The following is a 16083-nucleotide window of genomic DNA, read 5'->3' on the forward strand; positions in this document are numbered from 1 at the left end:
TTACAGAGGTTACGAAACACTACCCTAGATGGCTGGCTAGTTTAAAGGTAAAGGTTCCCCTTGCCCATATGTGCTAGTCGTTCCCGACTCTAGGGGGCGGTGCTCATCTCCGTTTCAAACCCAAAGAGCCAGCGCTGTCCGAAGACGTCTCCGTGGTCATGTGGCCGGCATGACTCAATGCCGAAGGTGGATGGAACGCTGTTCCCTTCCCACCAAAGGTGGTCCCTATTTTTCTACCTGCATTTTTTACGTGCTTTCGAACTGCTAGGTTGGCAGAAGCTGGGACGAGTCACGGGAGCTCCCTCTGTTATGCGAGCGCTAGGGATTTGAACTGCCAAACTGCCGACCTTTCTGATCGACAAACTCAGCATCTTAGCCACTGAGCCACCGCGTCCCATTGGGCTAGTTTAGAAACACACATTTAAACCTCCCCCACCTGGTCCCTTTCAGATGTGCTAGAATTGGTGGTGGGTAAAAAGGAGAGGGAGCACTTGGGGGAAAGTGAAAGTAATGGAAGCAAGCATGACTCTGAGAGACAGTGCTTCAAGGTCACTTCCCAGTAAGAAGGCAGCCCCGGGGCAGCTTACCCTCAAAGTGACCGTTTCAAAAAGCATCTTCTCTGAAATTGATAGGACAGTGGGGGCAACCAGCAATAGGAAGTGCCTAAGAGCGAGTTTTGGCATGCAAATTTCAGTTCTGGCTTTGCTTTATTGTATTCCACTTGACCTTTAGTAAACAAATGGAATCCAGGATATTTCTTGCTTAAAGGTTCAAGTTGAGGCAGGACTGACAGGTGGCTAGGAATTTTTAGATTCATCCATCTCTGCAAATGTGGATTTGTAGCAGGTTGGAAATTAAAGCAGTAGCCAAGAAATTAAAAGAGGCTTGCTACCGGGGAGGAAAGCTATGGCCAAAACCCTGCCAACAAAAGTGTGTCTAGTCAAGGCTTATGGTTTTCCCAGTTGCAACGGATGGCTGTGAAAGTTGGACCATAAAAAAGGCTGAGGGCCAAAGAATGGAGGCCTTTGAACTCTGGTGCTGGAGAAGACTCCTGCATTGAGTCCCTTGGACTGCAAGGCCATCCAACTGGTCAGTCCTAGAGGAGATCAACCCTGGCTGCTCTTTAGGAGGCCAGATCCTGAAGAGGAAACTCAAATCCTTTGGCCCCCCCTAATGAGAAGGAAGGACTCCCTGGAGAAGAGCCTCATGCTGGGAACGATGGAGGGCAAAAGAAGAAGAAGGGGACGACAGAGAAGGAGGTGGCTGGATGGAGTCACCGAAGCGGTCGGCGTGAGCTTCAATGGACTCCAGAGGATGGGAGAGGACAGGAAGGCCTGGAGAAACGTTGTCCATGGGATCGCGATGGGTCGGACACGACTTCGCAAGTTGGAGGAAATGGTCTGATCGTGGCTTATAGGGAAGGGCAAGACAGTGGCCATTTTTACTAGGGGGTCCCAACTGCTGATCCCCCCCCTCCCTTGTACCACGCTCCTTCTAAAGAGGCACCTTCTCCGGCCTTTCCATCCCACCGGATTCCCCAGTCTTACCCGCTTCCTCATGGCTGGCTCTTGGGGTTTCTCGAATTTCCGCTTGCGGCGCAGGTGGGCTTCCTCCGAGGACTTCCTCCTCAAGAGAGGGTCCAGGGGGGGCTTTGGGGGGCGCTCTTCGGATTTCTTGCGGGGCGATTCCTCGCACTCGGCTTTCCTCTTGGGGACCTCGGGGACAACTTCCTTGCTCTCTCGGTTGATCTTCTGCTCTTTCAGCAAAGAGCCAGGCAGGTTGGAGGCGTACTTGAACCCAGGGCCCCGCTTTTGCTTGTACGCCAGAAAGAGACAAAACACACAAGCAAACTTTATATCTTATGCCTTTTTTTCCCTCCCATCTCCCAGAAAGGGTTGATTCTCTCACTCAACAGGGGGGAACAGTGTCTCGTTCATACATTATAGGGGTGGGGGCTGTTGTGGCCCACCGGTGGAGCTGGCAGCAGATTCGGACAGTGAGGAGGTTGGGGAGGAACCTGGGCCAGTCCTGGAGTCTGTGGAAGGCTCTGATGAGGGCTATGCGTCAGAGGCAGAGAGGGGGACAGAGCCATCCGACAATTATCAGCTGCCTTCAGAGTCAGAGATCAGTGGGGCAGAAGAACAGCTGGAGCCTGTTCCCAGAGTGTGCATGCACAAAGTTGCCAGATGAAGGGAACAGCTAAAGAACAGGGGTCGACTTAGGAGTAAAGCCACAGGGGGACGATGAATGGCCCCTCCCAGAGGGAATAAAAGAGGAGCAAAAGCACACTGCTTCCCTTTTTTTTTGCCTGGATGGTCTCCTGGAGTGAGCTGATAAGACAGAAAAGGGAAGCAGTATGCTCCCTCCCATATTTGGGCATCCCAGGGGTTGTGACATAATACATACCTATTTCCATGGCTTAGCTGATAAAGGAGGAGAGCCTGTGGCTTAGTGGCTAATAAAACTGCCTAATATGCAATACAGGCCAGGTTCGATTCCCAGTAAGGGTATGGCTAGCTGATGAGAGCTAAATAGTTTGAAATAGATCTATACTAGTCTCCCTTTATTTGTTTATCAGCACAAATGCAACACAAATGTAAGAAAGGCAACACAAAAAAGATGGTTTTCTGCCTGGATGGTCTCCTGGAGTGAGCCGAAAGACAGAAAAGGGAAGCAGTGTGCTCCCTCCCATATTTGGGCACACCAGGGGTTGTGACACAATACATACATACATATACATACATACATACATGCATACATACATACATACATATAATATTTTGTAATTTAATTTCAGAGTTCTGGCATCATCACCAACCTCGGGGCCCTTTCGTTAAAGATCTGCGCCCGGTGTCCGTGTGTCCATCCAACCGCCCAATTGTTAAAAAAAGTCATACTTTAAGGTCGAGAAAGACTCAGTTGGCAAAATGCATGAAAAGGGAATTTTTGTTTCTTTTTTCCCCCCGGGAATCCCCATCATTGCTTTAAAACTCACTTTCCCCGTTTTCCCAGCATGGTTGCACTTGGGACATTCCCAACAATTCGGAAGCTCCTCGTTCACTACGCCATCCGATTCCCGCACCTGAAAGAGAGAGAAAGGGGGAGAAAGAAAGAGAGAAAGGGAGACAGGGAGAGAGAGAGAGAGAGAGAGAGAGGAAAAGACAAGAGAAGAGAAAGCTTTGTGAGCTCCTCTTCTTTACCCAGGCAGGGATGGGGAGATCTGCCCCTTTTCACCTATTCCTATTCTATTCATTCATCCCATTTACAAACTTCCCATCTCCCTCCCAGAGAAATCCATGACAGGCAGTCCTCAACTTACGATGATTCGTTTAGTGACTGTCCGAAGTTACAACGGCGCTAAAAAAGTGAGATATGGCCTTCAATCACACACTCACATGGGGATGTGATCAAAATTCGGACACTTGGCAACCAACTCGTATTTATGACGGATGCAGTGTCCCGGAGGTCAATCGATCTGCTTCTGCGACCTTCTGCCAAGCAAAGGCTATGATTCACTTAACAACCGGGATACTCACTGATCAACTGCAGTGATTTGTTTAAGGGCGGTAAACTGGCCCAAAACTCGCTTAGCAATGGAAATCTCGGTCTCAGTTGTGGTCGTGAAGTCGAGGACTCCCTGGAATAAGTCCCAGAAGCTCCTGTCCTTACCTTAAGGCACCCGGGGTGGATAATTTCGTTGCAGATGGAGCACTCCATAAGCATCAGATTAAATTTACTCTCTTCCTCCTCCACCGTGTCTTCCTTCCCGGCTTCTCCACACACCAAGCACACAGCAGTGTGGGGTAGCACCGGCTGCGGACGAAGGAAGAAAAGGCGGATCAGAGGATCGGAAATGGCAGGAAAAGCGACTGGAGCAGACATGGAATGCCTCTGTCTGGAGCAAGATCCTTGGTTATGATCTCTGGACTTCATCTCCCAGAATTCCTCAACCGGTCATGCTCCGCCAGTCCACAAGGCCGCATGGCTGGCTGGGGAATTCTGGGAGTTGAAGTCCACAAGTCGTGAAGGTGCCCAGCTCGTATTTCCCCTGGCCTGGAGCCGATCCCGATTTCCCGCCCCGGAGAACACCGATGGCGCTTACCGCGATGCACTGCCTCATAATGCAGGACTGTTTCATGCGGCCAGGCCCCCCAAACTTCTTCATGTCCTTGCAGAAGTGACATTCGCCGCACTCTGTCCTCAGACAGGCCTCGCACTTGCGACATCGCGTCCTTCTCCGACGCGCGCCTGCAGTCGTCCGATTCGCTGCAACCTTCACAGCCGAGGAAGGGCCCAGTTTCCCCTTGGGACGCCCAACTGCCCGGTTCTGGGAAAGAAAGAGAGACGGCGGGGTTGTTAAGGGCTGACCCCCTGCCATCCTTCTGACTGTTGTGAAGTCGCTCCCGTTTGGGGCCGATAACAAAGCAGACGTTACGGCTTACGATAAACTTTGGTCACAGGTTCCTCTTTCTGCAAGCCGAAAGTGGCAGCTACTCCGAGTTGGGATGATACGGTAAACCACAAAATGCGATTAAGGAGAGGCAGGCGACAGAGGCCGGTCAGTAATAAGAGCTTTCCGGCTTCGTCGTTGCACAGACTCAGCCAGAGTTTGGCCTAACGCCACGGAAGACGCCGGGGGGGGGAGAGGGGGGAGTAGCCGTAAAGAATTCATGGCGAGTCCACGTGGAAAGTATTCACACACAAGGGAGGGTTGAAAACACCTCACAAACTGGTTGCAACAAGGAGGACGAAGACTGTCAATGGTTAACACATCAGGTTAGAAACCGGGGGACAGTGAGTTCTAGTTCCCCCTTAGCTATGAAGGCCAGCTGGGTGACTTTGGGCCAATCGCCAGGAGATTGTGAGTTCTAGTTCCACCTTTGGCATGAAAGTTGGCTTGATGAGTTTGGGCCAATCCCCAGAAGACGGTGAGTTCTAGTTTTGCCTTAGGGATGAAAGTGACTTTCATTGTTGTGAGGAAAATAGGAGGAAGGAAGGAGCATTAGGCACCTTTGCTGCCTTCCAGTGCCAGAAATGATTCTTCAAATTAGCCACGATGGGTCATATAATATGCCAAGCCCCACACAGCTGGTTATGGCTTGCAATTAATAGTTTATGCTTAGCATTAGCGGTTTATTCCATAGGCGAGAATTAGGCAAACTGTATTATGTGGGCATGCATCACTAACCCCCAAAGCAAAAGTTAGTAAGCCAATAAATAAGAGGGAGGGAGGGAAATATAAACAATTTGCACATTTGATTTCTTGGGTTCCGTTTGGAGTTAAGTGTTTTTGCTGATGGACCTCAATGAAATTTAGCACACATCAGCGAACTTCCAACGCTGTAAAAACTTTGTTCTTTTAGCCGATTGGTTTCTAAAAACGAATGTTTGGCTTTGCTTTCTCTGTTGTTCCCATTTTGTCACGCTGTTTGTTGTTTTGTGGAATGTGGTCTGGAGTTGGAGTCATGGAATTGAACAAATAAATAAAATAGTTACCGATTGTAAAAAATAATAATGGATTTGTTCAGCAGCCACTTTACACTTTTAAGCTTCTTTTATGGGGTCCTTTGACGGTTTTCCCAGTTCTAAGTCAAGACACCAAACGGATCAATTAAAAAAATAATAATTAAAAATCTTTGACAAGGCCCAACATTTTGCCTCAGAACCGAGATTGGCTTCATGTGTGGATTTTAATTTAAAACAATGATCACAACAAATAATTTTGTTTTTCAAAAAATGCATTCTAGGTGCACAGAAATTCCCCTTCCAAGATGCTGACATAAAGTGAATCCCTAAATTAGATTCACCTTATTTGTTTACTTTTTAAAATAAATTAATTTCTACTGCTACCCATCTCAACCCGCTGATTTTAGGCGGTGAACAAGCCTAAAAAAAATGTGAACATTTAAAAAAGAAAAAGTAATACTGTTTGGTGTTTTTAACCCAACCACGAAACCTTCAAGACAAAATATAAACAACCCAAGTCATTGCCCTGGATAAATGTTAAAAGGCAGAATAAGGAAATATAGATAAGGGAATGTTACAAAAAAGGACACAGCCAGTCCAACAGCAAATTAAGGAATTAAGAAATGTATATTTTGGAGAAATTGGAGATCATCAAGAGGACTAGGTAAAAGATTTACACCTTCGTTCTGGGTGAAGCAGGGTAAGATGTTTTTTAAAAAGATATTGTTTTTTTTCCACTTCTAAATACTAGTGCAAATTTAAATTGGTAAATCCTAGTAGCTTCCCCCCCCAAAAAATTTTTTTTGACTCTGGTCTGAGTTAGGGGGGGGTCCTTTCTCCCCCTGCCCACCTTATACAAGCCCTTTTAAGATGACCCAGGGGTTTTCTTGCATTTACTGTAAACAGGACACAGAATCAATTCTCTATCTTGATGGGATTAAGTCTTCCATGGGGGGGGGGGAGGACAAGGAAGCTGTCACACACACAACAAGCACCCCCCTCCATTCAATCTCCAAGGCACACCGAGGTCTAACTTCCTGCCCCTCTGATTAAAGAAGGAAAAAAACCACCAAAGATTTCAGTTAAAAATCTCCTGCAAAGCAAAGTCAAAACAATATCTGTTTTCCGAAAAGAATAAAGGGGAAAAAAACTACAGTGCAATTGGCTTTCGAAGACCCCCTGATGCCCCTCACCCTTCCTTCCTTCCTCATTCTCTTTCTTTCTTTCCTTTCTTCTCTTCCTTTCTCCCCTCCCTCCTCCCTTTCTTTCTCTTCCTTCCTTCCACCCTCACTCTTTCTTTCCCTTTCTTTTCTTTCTCCCCTTCCTTTTCTTCCCCCCCTCACTTTTTTCTCTCCTTCCTTCTTTCCTCCCACCCTCACTCTCTTTCTTTCCCTTTTTTTCTTTCCCCTTTTTTCCTTTCTCCCCTTCCTTCCTTTCTCTCCTCCCTTCCTCCCACCCTCACTCTTTCTTTCTTTTTCTTTCCTTTCTATCTTTCCTTCCTTCCTTCCCTCCCTTTCTTCCTCTCCTCCCTCCCTCCCTCCCACCCTCACTCTCTTTTCTTTCTCTCTCTTTCTTTTTTTTCCCTCTCCTTCCTTTTTTTCCCTTCCTCCCTCCCTCTCACCTTCCTTTATTCCAGGCCAAAGGACACCTTTCCCACCCAGCCTCAAGAAGGGGGAGAAAAGAAGACAGCAGGCCATGCCGGATGCTGGCTTTGCAAGAGCTCCCACCCCCACACCCCATTTCCTTGTCCTACCCTCTCCCCTCCCCCTCGGAGAGAAGGACCCCCTCCTGCGTTACTCACAACCCCTGCAAAGCGGGGAAGGGGGGAGGGAGAAGAGATTTGCAGGGTGCAAACTTTGCCTACCGTTAAAAAAAAAATAAAAAAAGGCAGACAGACCCACCCACCCACCGCCATGCATGCATGCATGGATTGCAAGCAAGCAAGCCTGCACACCCACCCCTTGCACAGACACACACACACACACACAGACACACCACCTGCTCCTGCTCCGAGTCGTAGTCTTCGTCGTCCGGGCTGGCTGACATGGCCATCTCTCACGGGGAGCCCAGAGAGGGCCGGCCTGGCATGGCTGGCAACGGAAGGGCTTTAACCCGGCTGTCCGGCCTTCAGTGGCGCTCCTTCCCTCTCTCCCTTACCCCCCCCTGTGGGAGGAGGAGGAGGAGGAGGAAGAGCGGAGAAAGCCCTCCTCTATTTGCATGAGCACCCAAGGAACCAGGAAGAGGCTGAGCTATCTCGGCTGCCAATGGCAAGCTAACCCGGAGTGGAACAAAAGACGGGCTCTCCATTGGCTGCCCAATTGGGGGGGGGAGGAGGGAGGCAGGGGCAGAGCTGAGGAGGGGGCAGGGGGGAAGGAGCCTTTGCAGGAGGAGAGGGAGGCCTGCCAGACCTGTCCAAGGGGGGCTTGCAAAACTCCCTCCCTTCTTCCCGGTGCCGCAGGGAGGGTTGAAGCCCTTGCACCGGCGGGAGGGAGATTTTGCAACGCGTGTTTCGTGCCCACCCACAAAAGGGTCAACGGAAGCAGCTTTAGGGGCCGGGGGGGGGGCGCAGAAGCACCAGCCTTGCCACGCCACTGGGAGACGAGATTTTTTTTAAAAAAAAATATGAAATGTTTTTGCATGCTTTTTAAAATATGATTTTTTTTGCATGCTTTTTAAAATATGGAGTTTTTTCCATGCTTTTTAAAATATGAAATGTTTTCGCACGCGTGCCAACCCCCCCCCCCCCCAAAAAAAAAACATACTTTGGTTCTCCGGCTTGGAGAGACCGAAAGATGCCAGGGGCTCTTCCCCCCCTCCCCACCCACAATCAACCAATCAATCAAAACCGTGCAATAACTCACAACCACCCCTTTGGGGGCACCTGCCTCCCTTTTCGCTAAACCTTGAACCTGGCGGCTGACTAGCCATCGTTATGCGCACTTCAAGGCCCAGCATTTAAAGCAACAAGCCCCGCGCTTAAAGCCATGACATTTCTCCGTTCGCGGAAGGGGCGATTCAGGGGGGGGGAAATAGCATTGCGTGGCGCACCAGGGACTGCAAAGGGAGCTTCAAAAAATAAAATAAAAACCGAGGGTTGAAATTATGCCAAAACATACCTTGGAGGGGAAAAAAACCCTCTCTTTTTTGGGGTGGGAATCTGCAGGAAAACAACAACCCAGTAGTGACTTAAAGATTGAGGCCTGTAACTGAAATAAACCAGGATGGCCTACCTTTGCGTTTTTCTTAGGCCAGGATACCACGGGAATCCCAGTTACGGCCAGATTCTGATCGTCCTCTGCATGTTCCTTCAAGATGTTCTGTTTCCGAAGCAAAAGGAACGGGTGGGGAAATAAAATATCAGGATTTGTTGCTTTAAATTCGTTTAAAAACCATCGGGCTTCATAAACCATGGCTTGTTAAGGTTGCACGTGGGGGTGGGTGGGGGAACCCAGCCATGTCAGCTTGTTCCATAAACCCACCACAAAGCCTATTTGGGCCGGTTGTCCCACGCGAAGAAAATCAAGTTGGTGTAACTGGGCTCGGTGTATTGTGTGAATCGGAGTCATAAGGATTCCCGCACAACCATCTAACCTGGCTGGAAGAGACGCCCTTGAGGCTTTCCCCATAAATGAAAAATTATTGCAAAGCCAGGAAATTGGGGGTCATCTCCTAAATTGGGAAGCCCCTGCTGCACTAGCCTCGGGGAAGGGTACCCCACCCGCACCCTAAAAATTAATTTAAGGATCCTCGGCCTTTTCCAGAGGGAGAGAAAGCAAACCCCGCATTTTATTTCCTGAAGGAAACCTTTTAAAAAGGGCCTTACAGATTTCAATTTTCCAATTATTAAATTTCAACCCCTGGGTGAAATTTAACTGCACCTTATAACTTTTTCTTTGTTTAAAAAAATTGAAATGCAAAAGAAGAAAAGAAAAGAAACAAAAAGGATGATCAGGTATACAGATTTTTAAAAATGCATAATAAAAAAAGGATTAAAACTTTTGGGTGACAGCGCCTCTCTTCCCCTTTCTGCGTGCAACCTCCTCATTCACAATTTTAAATATTTCTACTGCACATCAAACGTGAATGTTCAGGATTGCTAATTCCTGCTTAAATCCTAAGCATCACCGTTAAAATGTTCGTTTGTGACAGGACTGTACCACTTGCAATCGTGAAGGAAAGGAGAGATTTAGTCTCTTCCAAAAGTCAAGATTCCCCTTGCACATATGTGCTAGTCGTTCCCGACTCTAGGGGCCGATGCTCATCTCCGTTTCAAAGCCGAAGAGCCAGCGCTGTCCGAAGACGTCTCCGTGGTCGTGTTGCCGGCATGACTCAACACCGAAGGCACACAAAACGCTGTTCCCTTCCCACCAAAGGTGGTTCCTATTTTTCTACTTGCATTTTTCATGTACTTTCGAACTGCTAGGTTGGCAGAAGCCGGGACAAGTCACGGGAGCTCACTCCGTTACGCGGCGCTAGGGATTCGAACCGCCCGAATGCTGACCTTTCTGATGGACAAGCTCAGCGTCTTTAGCCACTGAGTCACTGTGTCTCCTACAATCTCCAAAAACCACCAGCTGACACCAACCATAAACAGAGCTTGTTCACAAATCGCTCAACACAACACAACACAATCCACTTGAAATGGCCATGGATAAACCATATGGCTGTCCTCACAGCACTAGCTAAACTATGGTTTAATGTTGTTTTTAATGGGGAGAGGTCCACAAATCCATTACACACTTGGGTCCCTGAACTTCGTATCTTCTAGATTCCATGGGACCTCAACCCCAAGCCAAGAGAGCAAGAACATGCACTAAACCATAAGCCACGACTTACAAATGACCACCAATTGGGCTGCAGGCCAACCAACCAACAAACCACGCCTTGGTTCTACGGAAAGAGATGCTTGCCTGTTACACACCTTCATGTCTTCCAGGAGAGATTGAGGGTCTTCAATCCCTTCAGGGACGCATTTCTTGTTCTCCGGAAGAGATTCCAATTTCTCCACCAGGGCCTTCAAACCTTTCAGCTCAAATTCGGTCAAGTGAGTCCATTTAGCGGGGACCTCGGTGGCCGGAGAGCCGGTGGGGGTTTTGGAATAGTCCACCATGGCCGACTTTATACTTTCCTCCGACTCGTTGGACAGCGTCCTTTTGAAGAACCGAGACTTGGGCTTCTTCCCCAGTGTCTCTTTCTCCTCGGAGTGCGTGCTGTTGGGAGAGGACGGGAGCTCGGACGAGATCTTGGGGACTTTCTCGGGATTGTTATCCTTGTCTTCCAGAGCACGAACGTCGCACGAGTCCTCGTCCATGTCAACCCAGGAATCGGATGAGAAGCTATCCAAGCTACGTTTCCTCGAGGTATCTGGGAGCAGAGAAGAAGACAAATTAAGACCACCCAGAAGGTGGAGTGCCCCCCAAGACCTCTAGCAGCCACCGCCAAAGTTCCAGTTCAACTTCAACCTCAATTACCGTATTTTTCGGAGTATAAGACGCACCAAGGTTTTGAAGAGGCAAATTTAAAAAGAAAAGTTTTTGCACTTTGCAAACCTCCCAAAAACGGCCCCTTTGCGAAAAAAGGCCCGGTTTTTTTCTTCAAAAAAAGGGCATGAATAGCCCTTAGGAGGCTTGTAGAGTGCTGTCTGAGTCACGCACTGGCCACACCCACACCCAAATGGCAGTTGGAACAGAATTCTTTTCAGCTGGGGAGGGGAAGTAGAACATCTAAGTCCTTAGCATAAGAGCATGTTAATAATAATAATATAAGAAATACTAATGATCTGATGGTCATTTCAAAAAATCCTCCCTTAGCGAGCACCTTGAAGCCAGGAGGAACATACGTGCCAAATTTCAAGTTTGTAGGTTTTACGGTTCTGGAGATATTGTGATGATGTGTGAGTGGTATTTCGCTTTTATATAGAGAGATAGAGAGTCCCTACTTGAAAAGGTTTCTGCAATCAAGGCCACCTTTCCCTCTCTGCTACTCCAAATAATACATTAGGGTCCAGGCAAATTACTTACCAATTAACATTGATTCTTGTAGATACTCCCTGTTGAAATGAGAGCGCTGGGTTAGACAGAAGACGTATCTCTCCAAAACATACCAACACATCTCATAGTAAAACGGGTAGCGGAACTTGGCTTGTACCTGCATAGGGAAAAAACACATAGGAACATGTCTGAATGGCAGCCCCCATTTGCTCAGATGGAGGCAGAAAAATGGAGAAGCTATCTTCAAAAAAAGAGCATGTTCTTTGTTGACCAACCAACCAACACTTTACACCTCCCGGTGAGAGGTAATTTATCAGATAGACCTTCAATTTAATGGAGGCACCTTATCTTGTGTGAGTTGACTTCACAATCACTGTTAGCCATGGTTCTCTTGAATCATCATTGTGGAAGAAATGACCACGCTACAGTTGGATCTATAGGCTGGGCCAAGCCATTAACGGGAGTTTCCAAACCACAGTGACCAGCTCACACAACACAAAAGACAAACCAACCAACCAATGACACCCTGTTTCAGTTGTATGATTTGTTCCACCAGATGTTCTCATTCTTCGGACCTTGAAAAGAACTCTTAATCAGAGCTGAGTGACCAAGAGGCCGGCTGTGGTCTAAACCTTGCCCTCAAGAGCATCCATACTCAGTGTCAAAAAAGTCAAGGCATGTATTTTGTTGAAGAGACACACACAATCATGCACCTCAACAGAGAGCTCTGCTTGCGCTGCTGATTATCTTAGAGGATAAATCTTTGCTTTAGATCTGGGCAACCAAGGAATAAATTCAACACCTGCTTCTTCGTGGCTAAAGGACAGGACTGGTAGGACCTCAACAGAACTCCTGAGCCCTGGCAAACATCTTGTCAGGCCTGCAGCCATCTTTTCTTTTGTCATCTTTGACCTGCCACACTTTCTATTATTCTACTATGCATTTTCCATTGTGGGAAAATGGGAGGGGGGATTGTATGGAGTGAGATAAGATGTAGACATAACAACATTCTTTCTAGGAAGCCAAGGTCATCCTTTGTCTCTGTACCATTGCACCTGACCGAAACTGCATGGGAGGAACTGCCAGCATGGCAGTGGGAGATTGGACCATGGGATGGACTTGTGGGTGCAGGGGAGGGGGGGCCAAGATCTTGAACTTTCAACAGGGTGGGGGAAACCGGGAAGCTTTCGGATTTGGGTTTTCCCAGATGTGCCAACATGGCTCTCTTCATAAATTGGAACTTTGAGCAATACTTTGCCTCGGACTCTGATTTACTTTTGGACATCTGTTTCTTTCCCATCTTTGGACCCACTCGTGTCTCTGGGTTGGCATAATTTATGGGGTTGGTGAGGGTTCAAATTCTGGAGCAGGAAGTCTAGATCAGCTGGTGGTCCATAATTTGTTTCTCTGGAGATCTGAGGGACTCACAGCCTTGGATGGACAAGTGCTGGAAAGACAAGTTCTTTGCCCTGCACATTGTCAGAAGAGAACCTGGAACATTCTACCTTCTCCAACCCTCCATTCCTAAATATGTGTCATTGCCCTTGGAAGCTGGGGTCTCGGAGACCCCTCCCTAACCTGGAGCAAGAGTTACAAGTCTCAGGTGCCAACTTGCAAAGCATCCCTGTCCTTCCTTGCCTATTCAGAACGGAACTTCCAAAATTTGGGAAGGACGGACCTCACCAATGTCAAAAAGAGCGACGTTCGTAAGAGGAACTCAAATCATGCATTTTCTCCCCACCACCACCACCCGTTTAATTTCACGAACAAAGAGAGCACTGCTGGGGAAACAAAATTTGCAAAGAATTTGACTTACAAATAGGAAGATGCCTCTTTCCACCCCTCGGCCTTCAAAAGGTTTTCAGCCACACGCCTGGGGAATATATTAAAGACATCGTTTGCTCAATGCTTTCCTGACAGATTTTTTTTTCTTTTTTGCAATTCACCAAATTTAGTTCTGCCTCCTTTTTTTAGGGGTTGGGGGGTTGGGGAGCAAATGGGGGAAACCAATGCTTTTTAAAAAATAATAATCATAAAGATAAATAAATGCTGGAGACAGTGAAAAGCATGCAGTGCTCCCCTGCTTCGGAGGTGGGGGTGTCAAACTCTAAGCATCAATTTGAGTTCCTAATTAACTTCGCCTCTCTGGACGCCGTTCCCAAGGCCAAAGGTCTCTATGTTTCCTTTTGCACACCTTCAAAGTCGCAGGTGTGAGACCAGTCATTTGCACACACAGACCCCCCCAAAACAAGGTGTCAGGCCTGCAGCCATCTTTTTTTTTGCATCTTTGGCCTGCCACACTTTCTATTATTCTACTGTGCATTTTCTATTGTGGGAAAATGGGAGGGGGGATTGCAGGAGTGAGATGCGATGTAGCCATAACAAAATTCTTTCTAGAAAGCCAAGGTCAACCAGGAGACCATTAGTTTGCTTAATTGGCTCGTGACTCTCCGAGATTCCTTGCCAAGTTCTGCAGATATCAGCCTGGCATCTCTCAAAGCCAGATAAGGTCTGTGACTGTAAATCCTCCCTCGAAAGACTTTGCTGGATGTGAAGGAGCAGAATTCACAGTCAACTAATAAAAGGGGTTTTTGTCGGGACAAGGAGTTGGCTTCAGGCTCTTGGGAAGCCTAGGTCAGAATAGTAACAACTATTCACCTGGAAAGACAAGGGTACAAAGGACCTTAAAGTTGCCTCCTTGTAGGCCCTTTCGTGGACAATGTTTGAGAAGAGACACCCAAAAGAGAGACATCACACCCAGACTCATCAGCAGACCTCACTCCATCTGACATACATTTCCACACCAGCCTTCTGCTCTTGGCCTCTTCTGTTCGGACTAAACTTGACCACAATCATGATCGAAGGCTATCAGTGAAGATGAGCCTCAGCCATTTTAGAGACAGGACCTCGTTTTTCTCGCACGCTTTGGAGAAGAAGACTCCAGGCTCTCATTATCTCAAGATGTTTTCAATGGTCCTCAACCTGTTACGCGGCGCTAGGGATTCGAACCGCCAAACTGCCGGCCTTTCTGATCGACAAGCTCAGCATCTTAGCCACTGAGCCACCACGTCCCGTGGATAAACCCAACCAGTAACTCAATGACTGACAGCCCACTATAGCAAACATCTCTTATAGAAACTCAGATCAAACCATCATCGAAGAGCTCAATGTGCTGTGAGAATTCAAAAAAAAACAACAACCCCGTCTTGAGTAAACCTGGTTGACTTAACCAGGTTCTTGTCACGGGCATGCAAGAAGAGTGACATTTATGGCTGCATTGGGAAGTACCAGCAGCTGACACTGACTGCAACCCTGGAAGTAGAGGCCTTCCAGAATTCCAGATGTGGGGGACACATCCCCAAATCAAATCCCAGTTCTACATCATCTCAAAGCAAACTGCTAAATCTTCTTCAAGAGCGTCCTTTAGCTCTAATGGGATTCCCAAAGGAGCCACTTTCCTGCGGACCAAGAAAAGTGCTTGTTAAGTAGTCAAAAGTCCTTCAAAGACCAATATTTCCTTGAAAACCTGGGATATTTGTCAGAATTCCGATTCCCCCCCACAAGAACAGAAGAGAAGCTGTGAAAGTTTGCACTTATTCACTTAGAAGAGAATGATGTTCCCATGGGCTAGGACAGTGGCAGCTAAGCTTTTCAACACCAAGTGCTGAAACTGGAGTGCGTGAACGCATGCGGGCGTGGGCGCGTGTGCACAACAGAACTTGGAAGAACAGCTGGCAACGGTGCGCGTGCCCAGAGAGAGGACTGTGCGTGCCACCTCTGATGCCATAGGTTTGCCCTCACGGTGCTAGAGGTGGAGATTGGGTAGAACCCATTCAAGCAACAAAGCTCTCCACCCTGACCACGTGATGGGAAGTACCTTCTCGGCCATCGTGGTTTGTAAATAATAATTTGATGGCTTAGCAGGAGACGTTCAGCCGTTCTGGTTGATTCTACTAGGCCGTACGGCCCAGAAGGATGGAGAATGCGGTCAGTTGCGATCACGCAACAAGCCATTGCTAAAGTCTGTGGGTGAACCCAACCATGAAGTTTATCCAAACTGGTGAGCGGTTAGCCAGGGAAGAAGACCAGTTCTCCACCAGCTTGGACCTCTTCTGGGTTTTGAAATGGCAGCATCACGCTGCAAATATCTGGACTCCTAAAGCCAGAAGTTTGCGGACCAAGCAACTGTTCTTTGAACCATCAACGTGCCCCGAGCTACCTTCTGCAGAACAAACTATGATCCAATACCGCCAGTCAAAAATATTTTTTATAGAGTCCTTACCCTTGTTCTGTCCTCAATTTCATAAATGCGAAGTTGCATGGGAACATTAAAGCTATGCAAGATATTTCCACCAAACACCAAGGAATCCACTGGGGTGTAAACCGCATGTATCCAGCCTGGAAAGATAGAGAAGAGAGGAAAGGATTCACATCACAAAAGAGGGTTACGTTGGGGGTGAAATCCTGCTCTCATTGGACCTACGAAACTGTGTTTTCCTTCAGGATCTGCCTCAAAAGCCTTTCCGTCCAGCTTCAGCCGCTGAGGCAGCACAAACCCTGGACTGGAGCATTGGGAATAGGCTATAAAACATGAAACAACCCCAAAAGCTAGTAAAGGCTAGGGTGA

The 16083-nt window shown here is 47.7% G+C and overlaps 1 protein-coding gene across 6 annotated transcripts in view; it reads right to left on the bottom strand.

Annotated features, from left to right (window-relative positions):
* KDM2B (lysine demethylase 2B) overlaps window positions 1-16083 on the bottom strand; it is a 37387-nt gene that overhangs the window by 6893 nt on the left and 14411 nt on the right. For 4 of the 6 annotated variants that reach the window (XM_081966229.1, XM_081966227.1, XM_081966231.1 and 1 more), the window contains 8 exons: window positions 15739-15854; window positions 11487-11613; window positions 10388-10830; window positions 8697-8783; window positions 4103-4327; window positions 3670-3813; window positions 2995-3082; window positions 1548-1822 (listed from right to left, as the gene is read on the bottom strand). In XM_081966229.1, the coding sequence (XP_081822355.1) occupies window positions 1548-1822; window positions 2995-3082; window positions 3670-3813; window positions 4103-4327; window positions 8697-8783; window positions 10388-10830; window positions 11487-11613; window positions 15739-15854 (1505 nt within the window). The remainder of the gene's footprint in view (window positions 1-1547; window positions 1823-2994; window positions 3083-3669; window positions 3814-4102; window positions 4328-8696; window positions 8784-10387; window positions 10831-11486; window positions 11614-15738; window positions 15855-16083) is intronic. The other 2 variants (XM_081966230.1, XM_081966228.1) reach the window with 1 other exon arrangement.

This window comes from Natrix helvetica, assembly GCF_964273705.1.
Source record: "Natrix helvetica genome assembly, chromosome: 14".
In the NCBI taxonomy this organism is placed as follows: Eukaryota; Metazoa; Chordata; class Lepidosauria; order Squamata; family Natricidae; genus Natrix; species Natrix helvetica.